At 38.9% G+C, this 8,708-nt stretch overlaps 1 protein-coding gene and 1 long non-coding RNA gene across 2 annotated transcripts; one reads left to right on the top strand and one right to left on the bottom strand.

The window, feature by feature from the left end:
• Nucleotides 1-583: 583 nt before the first annotated feature.
• On the bottom strand, nt 584-5,452 carry LOC103423351 (cell division control protein 48 homolog D). Its single transcript, XM_008361421.4, has 9 exons — nt 5,177-5,452; nt 4,877-5,042; nt 4,083-4,311; nt 2,833-3,599; nt 2,496-2,717; nt 2,326-2,397; nt 1,940-2,221; nt 1,208-1,567; nt 584-1,093 (listed from the first exon to the last, which is right to left on the bottom strand). The coding sequence occupies exons 1-9, from the start codon at nt 5,203-5,205 to the stop codon at nt 800-802; spliced, it is 2,421 nt and encodes an 806-aa protein (XP_008359643.1). The 5' UTR covers nt 5,206-5,452; the 3' UTR covers nt 584-799.
• Nucleotides 5,453-6,609: 1,157 nt separating this feature from the next.
• On the top strand, nt 6,610-8,507 carry LOC139189766 (uncharacterized). The gene is made up of 4 exons (XR_011573646.1): nt 6,610-6,844; nt 6,937-7,046; nt 7,576-7,642; nt 8,315-8,507. It is a non-coding gene; the product is annotated as an uncharacterized lncRNA (long non-coding RNA).
• Nucleotides 8,508-8,708: the final 201 nt, after the last annotated feature.

Genomic DNA, 8,708 nt, shown 5'->3' with positions numbered 1-8,708 from the left:
TCATATCAGTCTCTATTTTCTTCTTCCCTATGAAATAACAATTGAAACTACAACTAATCCTACATATCAAAATAGCAAGGTTAGCTCATTCCAATTTTTTTGTTCCACTAGAGATGAATGACTTCCTTAGAGTGTCAATAATAGTTCTCGAGAAAAAAAACAGCTAAAGTTTACGAAAAATCATTGTACAAGTGTACAGGAAAAGAAGCTCCGTACCTACAATTCGATATTCCACAGGGGGTGATACCACCACTGTACAGTGTTAATCATGGTTGACTCAGCCTCTTTCAATGAATTAACTCGGTTCCTACAATTCGAGATTCCACAAGGGATGATACCACAACAAATTGATTTGGATACGGGAACGTTTTCTCTGAAGGCTTCGTGCACCATGCCCGTCCGAACTGATCGATGCAACAAGGCCCTGCGTAAAATTAGTTTGAACAGCTAGCACATAGTCTATTCATTCGAGTCTATATACACCGAGACATCTCCTTGACAACCACCACACAGAGCTGACCTGCATATGAAAACATATGGCCAAAAACAAAACTAGCATCTTACAATCTGAAACAAAACATGATGATCTTTTAAGTTGTCCATTAATCTTATAAAATAATCAACACTGTTTTTAACTTCGTATTATCCAGGGGGTGCCAATGGTCGGAAACCCCAAGGCTTCTTTGGTTACAACAACGATTAAATGGACACTTCAACGATTCTACCACATCAACGGAAAATACAAAATGCAACAGTTAAAATTCAAGCACGAAAAAGACGCTGCTTAACGAAAACCATCCTAACTGTAAAGGTCATCTTCATCTGCGCCAGCAGCAGCAGTTGCAAAAGGGTCGGATGCAGCAGTTGTGCCAGTAGGATTGTCTGCAAACCTGAACTCTGTTCCAAACCCTCTCGACTGCTGCAATGTCTGCGCAAATGCTTGGTATTTGCGGATATCAGCATCGCTAACACTCCTGCGAGCATACTTCATCGACTCCTCAAAATGAGCAGCCTTGATCTCTGCAATTTCATCCTCAACATCCTCCTCCATTGCCTCAGGATTCTCGTTTCTCCTCCTCTCCTTCTCAATATCCTGCAAGATTAATATAACGGTTATTCAGAAATGAACTCAGAAAAATAAATAAATAAAATCCATTTCTCCCAGGGACTAAAAAGTTCAGCAAGTATGAGCAGTGCAATATCATACCTTCTCAATATTCTCTCTAATGGCATATTTGCAAGCACGCTGGCATATTTCTGTTATATCAGCACCACTAAATCCTTGGGTGTACTTAGCAAGGGCTATGATGTCCACATCTTTGGAAACTGGAGACTTCCTCAAGCAAGACTTGAATATTTGAAAACGGGACTCCTCATCGGGGAGAGGAATGTAAATCAACTGATCCAGGCGGCCTGGACGCAAAAGTGCAGGGTCTATGATATCAGGTCTGTTGGTGGCACCTATAATGAAAACAGTTTTCTTTGCAGTCATTCCATCCATTTCTGTGAGGAGTTGGTTCAAAACCCTATCAGCAGCACCCCCAGCATCACCTACGCTACTACCTCTCTGCAAGATGGAATGGAAGCAATAAGCATATAAATAGATCAACACATCAACGATGAACCAAAGGAAAATACTGCAAACGTTCTTTTATCAAGAGTTCTCTGCCGTGTTTGTCAAAAGTTTCTGAGCATTAAAAATTCAAGTTTCTTTCACTTTCACATAATGCTAAGTTTTCTCCTGTTAACAACAGATAACCTATGAAACGCAAGTAATAATTCAAGTTTCGGCAACAGAATTTGGAGTCTCCTACTTAGTCATATTACAGAGCAAATATTTTTTCCCTTTTTCAAACTACACATGTTAAATTCAATTTGCAAATAGAAGCCAGTGTCAATAACAAATAAGCAGTGATTTTATATAAAGAAAGGCTCAAACCTGAGTAGCAATGGAATCAAGTTCATCAAAGAACAGGACACATGGAGCAGATCCGCGGGCCTTGTCAAAAATTTCCCTCACATTGGCCTCACTCTCTCCAAACCACATGGTAAGCAATTCAGGTCCCTTGACACTGATGAAGTTTGCTTGACACTCATTGGCAATAGCTTTGGCGAGAAGAGTTTTACCACATCCAGGAGGGCCATAGAAAAGAACTCCCTTGGAAGGTGACATTCCAAATTTCTCAAACTTCTCAGGATGCTCAACAGGATACTGAACAGTCTGCAATACAAAATAATACAAGGATAGATACTGTAAGTAACAGAGCCAAATGAGATAAATGGAGTAAACTTGAATGAACAATCCAATGTAGTAAACTCAATTACCTCTTGAAGTTCACGCTTAACATTCTCAAGACCACCAATATCTTCCCAACTAACATTGGGCACTTCAACAACCTGGACAAGATAAACCATGAAATTGTGGGTTCCATTCAATGCATAAGGTGTCTAATAAAAAAACCTCTGTCACTTGAAGCAAAGTGCTAAATACTTACTGTTTCACGAAGAGCAGATGGGTTGCTTGTGCCAAGGGCAGTCTTGAAGTGCTCATTTGTAACTGCCATTGAATTGAGTATCTCAGCATCTATTTCCTCATCTTCCAAGTCAATTACATCCATCTTCTCTCTGATGCACTGAAGGGCAGCCTCAGTACACAAAGCAGCTAGATCGGCACCAACATAACCATGTGTATCCTTAGCTATCTTCTCCAAATCAACCTGTACAAGAAAAGTCAAAAGCATTGGTGACCATGTTTTGAAAGAGGGAAGAAAAGGATACGAACTTGAAATAAAAATAATGTCAAAAACAGAAAATAATTATATTTGACATTACATCTTCAGCAAGCTTCATGTTCTTTGTATGAATACGGACAACCTCAAGACGCCCAATTTCATCTGGCACACCAATATCTATTTCCCTATCAAATCTTCCAAACCTTCTGAGAGCTGGATCAATACTGTTCGGACGATTTGTAGCCCCCATAACAATCACGTGGGCACGAGATTTAAGCCCATCCATGAGTGTCAAGAGCTGGGAAACAATCCTCCTCTCAACTTCTCCATGCGTCTTCTCTCTCTTGGGAGCAATTGAATCAATCTCATCAATGAAGATGATTGATGGTGCATTCTTCTCTGCCTCCTCAAAAGCTTTCCTGAGGTTGCTTTCACTCTCTCCAGCCAATTTTGACATGATTTCTGGTCCATTGATGCAGAAAAAGAATGCCCCAGTTTCATTAGCCACGGCTCGGGCAATTAGAGTTTTACCCGATCCAGGAGGTCCATACAGCAGAATACCCTTTGGTGGCTTCACACCAATTGATTTAAATAGCTGAGGATGCCTCAGTGGCAGCTCCACTAATTCACGAATCTGAGCCATCTGTTTCCTAACTCCACCAACATCATCATAGCCAACCTCATTTAATCTCTCCTCATCCTCCCTTTTCACAGGCTCCCCCTCACAGAAAATTTCAGTGTCGGGAGCGACCACACAGTACTCAGGAGGGTCAGTTTCAATGACCTTAAACTCCACACTCCTCATTCCTCCTCTCACAAGGAAGAGATCACCCTTTCTCACAGGACGGTAGGCCTCCAGAAAATAAGCTGAAAAAACAGACCAGAAAACAGGTAAAAATGAATGGTACAAAGAATTAAACGAGCAGTTACTGATAAAATCAGTTAGTTCTAACAACTATCAGTACTAGCTACGGTATATTTTAATCGAAACTTATAAACATGATATAACCCAAACACTCTCCCCTAAGCATATAGTCATTAAATCTAAACATAGTAAGATAAATTATGAGTCATAAGATTCTCATTAACATCGACACTGTCTATTGATTCAAATACATAAAAGTGAAACATCATATTTCTAAGCATCCATGTATCAATGAGGTAAAAATATGATTCAGTTATTTCTCAATTTGTGCAATAGCATGTAGCTATGCAAGATTGATAAACAGTTCCACTAACTGTAACCAAACAAAAGCAAACTTTTTAAAAATATGATGACTATATACGAAATATTCACATGTTAGCCTCCAGTTGCAGCTGAGAATAAAAAGGGTTAATACAGAAACTTACGTTTCAAGTACGCATCAAACAGATTTCCAGTGACTCCTTCAATAGTATCATCCACAGGCAGAATGTGGACACGCTTTCCATACTTGACATCAGCACATTGGTGAACAGAAACAACATCCCCAAGCCTAACCCTTAGGTTGCTCCTCACAACCTTGTTCATCCTGATCTTAGGTTCTTCACATGTATCATCAGCAAGAGCAATGCAGATGGTATCCTTCCTTTTCTTTCCCTAAGGACCAAACAAAATAAACGAACCATTAGTTGCGATTCTTTACAAACCGAAGCTTAGGCAGAACGGAGAGCATTCACGCTGCTAATACCAAAGCGCAGTACGCAAACAGCCAATGACAATAAAAGCCAACCAAACCACAACATCGCATGCATAGTTTCAATTCGAGCGAATATCATACGTATTAAATCCTCAAAAGCTAATTCTAATAGGGGTATAAGTAGGGGAAAAAACATTAAACAATATTGATTTGGATATTTTTCCATAGATACCTCGAGTTGTAATCGGTGAAAAAGTAGAGGCGTAACCATCAAAACCCGGCAAATTGATAAAAAAAAATACCCCAAAACTTCAGACAGCAGAACACAACCCAGTTCTCAGATCCAAAATAAAATAGAGAAAAACCCATCAACCCAGATTAAATACAGCCTTTAATCACTACCTAAATCGTAAATTTCCATTAACCCTAACTAGAAAGCCCTTGCAAGTAAAATTCCATCCAAAAGTTTGCTTTCGCATACATAAGGAACATAGAAATCATAGAACATGATCTGAAAAATCAAACCTTGATCAAGATGGTGTCGCCACGAAAGAGCTGGAGCTTCTCCATCGTATCGGGGTGGAGCGCGACGACGGAGTTGTCGTCATTGATAGCATCGTCGACAACAAGCCGATTCGCAGCCTTCTTGCGCTCGAGGATCGCAGTACTGAAGTCCCTCTTCGTTCCCTTACTGCAAAATAACAACAAAAAACCACAATCGCATCAAAACCCAGAAATATCCAAAAACAAAAAACGCAAAAACAATTGAAATGGATCGAAATCGAGTAGAACCCAGTTGGATTAGAGAGGGATCTGGGGACTTACGAGTCTGAAGATTCAGCCTTATCCGTCATGGTGGAAGGCGGAGCAGAGACCAAGGGACGACGAAGGGAGAGAGAGTTTGTTTAGTCGATGCAAGATTTGGAAGAGAGAACAGAAGAGTAGCTGAAAGCAATTTGGTGGGTTGTGGAGTTGGGGGTTGGATATTTATATGGGAGGTTAACTCCTTTTCTTGTTAGGAAAGAAATGTTTTGGTTTACTTATTTTTTGGCTCTCGAATATAAACTTGACTCTTATTCTTTTTTTTCTCTCTTTGTTTCTGAAGCGGATCGAAAAAATTGAGTGTGATTTTAATAATGTAAAAAGTAAAGTTCCGTAGTCTACAAAGATAACTGTTCATAAAATAAAATAAATAACAAGTATACGACTCCCAAATTTAATGTGTAAAACTTATCTTTATTTACGATGTCCGATTCTTATACATACACATTACACCCATATTACACTCATCTAAGTCAACGTGAAAATTGGTATTTATAGAGCTTTTGTTGTACATCTAATATTTTTGCTTTTTATTTTTTATTTTTTATTTTAATAGAATTACTTATTTTTAGACCGGTAATTAATGGGATATGTGTTGAGACTTTCAATACGACGATCTAAACACAATTCGATACCAATAATAAATGGATTAAAAAATGGAATAAAGTTGGTATGATAGGGTTATAATCTGATTCGACTTCATATAACATATTGTTTAAGTTTTTATATTATTTTATAAATACGGTATTTGTGTTGTGTATAACGATAACTTAGGCTTTTTTATGTACTAAAAATACACTTCCACAATCCACACAATATTTTCTTATTATACAACTTGAATTTTATAAAAGGCTTTCTAAGCCAAAATGGTCCATAAGATTTGTATAATACTTCATTATGATTTCTGAAATTTGAAATCAATATAAGTGGTCTTTGAGATTATCCATCATCAATCATTTTTTTCCTTAGGTGAAAAATTATGTTAAACTAGGATCAAAATACAAAATTGCCCTTAATTTAATAAACATAGGCCAAAATGATTTGACAAAAATTGAGGATGTCATTTTATGTGACGACTCATCCCTAATTTTCCTATGTAATTTCTCCCAAAGTATGTGTTTTGACGACTATGCCTTACTGGCAAGTGACGTGGACTTATTCTTATCGCTTTCCATTTTATTTCTCGCTATCGCATTTAAATTGTACACGCTAGTACGAGTAGACGTAGATTTTAAAGTGTAAAAATATCTACTTCAGATAGATTTCAATTTCCTTTTACTGTAGGAAATATAGAAATCTATCCCTTGAATTCCTTTTAAACTCATCCCGTGCACTCTCTGCATCACTCCACTTTCAGCCATCCTATCCTATCGTTTCCTTATATTCTGTCCCCCTCTATCAGAAAAAAAAAACAAAGCAAATTTCAAAAACCTCACTCTCTCTCTCTTCTCCCTCTCCCACGCCACATTCTTCTTCTTCTTCCTCTGCAACTCCATGAGCAAGCTCCAAAGCTTGTAGATCGAACAAACAAACTACATCATCATGCTCATCTCAGTCCCACGACCACGACCATACCCCTGGTTCGCGTGTTGACCGAGTTTAGAACGTCCAACTCGGAAGGTCCGACTCGGCAAGTTCGATACTACGGTTTTCAAGCCATGCATGGCTAAGGTAAGCCTTAAGAAACCCTTAGAACCTTCATTTCACTTCTATGGGTTGTTATTGATCATTTGTTTGTGTTTTGAACATGTGGTTTTACCCAGAAACTCGAGAAGAAGGAGAACACGAAGTTTTTCGTACAAGAACCGTGGCCATTTAGTCATTTTCAAACCATTTTTCTGGTCAACCTCGACCACAAATGGACTTCTTCTAGGTACAAACTTTTTCTCTACATTCCTAACTTTAAAATGGCTTTTGAATCACTGAGTTTGGTTAAGTAATGAGTTAGAAATCAACTCTGGAAGTTAGGAAGAAAATTTTAGTTTTCTGGAAAATTTCAGCCGTGGTCGTTTGGCCACTTTCAGACCAAATTTCTGAACAACACGGACTATATTCGAACTTTCTGTAAATTGGGATCGATAGATCACATTCCTAGCTTTAATTTGGCTTTTGTAGAAGTGAATTTAGTTGAGAATCAAGCTCGTTATGGGCTCTGGAAGTTGACCCCAAAATCTGCAAAACTGCAGATTTTCGCGAGGAAGGCGAGTATAGTGTACTTGCGGGGGTGCGTGGGCGCGCGTGGACCGCCACTTTGGGCGGCGCGTGGTTGGTACGTACGCGTTCGTGTCGTCGAGTAGATCGATTTCATATATTTTTACCCTAGGTTTGAGCAAACTATGGGTGTTTTATTTGGGTTTCCGTTATGTGCTTTAATTAATGTTATTTAGTTATTTCACATATAGGGGAAACTTATTCCGAGGATTTTCGAGGCCAAGCTAGGCTCGGGGGCTACGACCCAGCGACGTACTTGTGAGTGGGCAGTTGCTTTATACCTATATATATATTTATAGTTTCCATAAATGCATATTATGTCACTTTTACGCCTACATTGCCTAGTATCATTATTGTGATATAAATTGTGATAAATGTTGCTATATGGTTGTGATATTACTGTCATGGCATGCATACGTGCTTGTGTACATGCTCATCTTGCTGCACCAGGTGTTAGTACTCGCCCCAGGGCCAGGGCCAGTCCTTCACGTGTATGTTCACATCCGCACCGTTCGCTCACCTTGGATCCAAGTTTAGGTGCCAGTCTTGTCGAGTATATTGCATTAGGCGATCCGACTTGTATGTGATGTGCTTTTGCACCAGTTTCACGTGATCGTAATACTAGAGCATATTGATTACACCCAGTCTTGTTCATGTCAGAAACCATCTGTTCGAACTTGTGTGTCAGCTTAGATGGATGAGCACTTAGTTATATTGATTATCACATGATTATTATTGCGGCATATGATACATCATTTACTTGGCATATTTCTGGTTATATGGCTGATATATTGGATTTTCATACTTACGTAGTATGTTTTGAGGAAACTATACTTGTTTTACGGCGAGGGGTTAGTTTATTCAAAGATAAAGGTTTTCTTATAAGCATTGTTTTACTGACCCACTCAACTTTGTTTTTCGCCCCTCTAGGACCTAGATAGCTGTACTCTCTGTGGCACTCGAGGAATCACGGCAGTTCTAACATTTCCTTCTGTTTAGACGTATGAACTTATCACTACTATATAATAAGTGTACTTTGGTTGCCTTGACTACTCTTTCGTAGTCTCATTGTCTATTACGCTCTGAATAATTGCAGTGGGTTCAACCCACGAATTGCGCACTCTTTCACTGTTTAGTCCTAATTAGTTTTAATTTTATTCACTTTTTGCATCACTTACCCTTATGGTTACGTCACCTCACGGTGACGGCCAGCATGCTTCGACCTTTCCAGGTCGGGGTGTGTCATTTTACCCTTATTTTATGGAGATTTTTCACGGAATGACCAAAATGATTGATTGTGGACAAACTTAGAGACTACTTATAT

Source organism: Malus domestica, chromosome 12, assembly GCF_042453785.1.
Source record: "Malus domestica chromosome 12, GDT2T_hap1".
Lineage (NCBI taxonomy): Eukaryota > Viridiplantae > Streptophyta > Magnoliopsida > Rosales > Rosaceae > Malus > Malus domestica.
The sequence above is the reverse complement of the archived record's forward strand: the minus strand, read 5'-3'. Positions and strand labels throughout refer to the sequence as shown.

Coding starts and splice junctions, on each gene's coding strand:
- LOC103423351 (XM_008361421.4), bottom strand. CDS start 5,205: ATGACGGATAAGGCTGAATCTTCAGACTC. Junction 2,718..2,832: donor ACATGAAGCTTGCTGAAGAT/GTAATGTCAAAT, acceptor TTTCTTGTACAG/GTTGATTTGGAGAAGATAGC. Junction 1,568..1,939: donor TTGATTCCATTGCTACTCAG/GTTTGAGCCTTT, acceptor TCCATCTTGCAG/AGAGGTAGTAGCGTAGGTGA.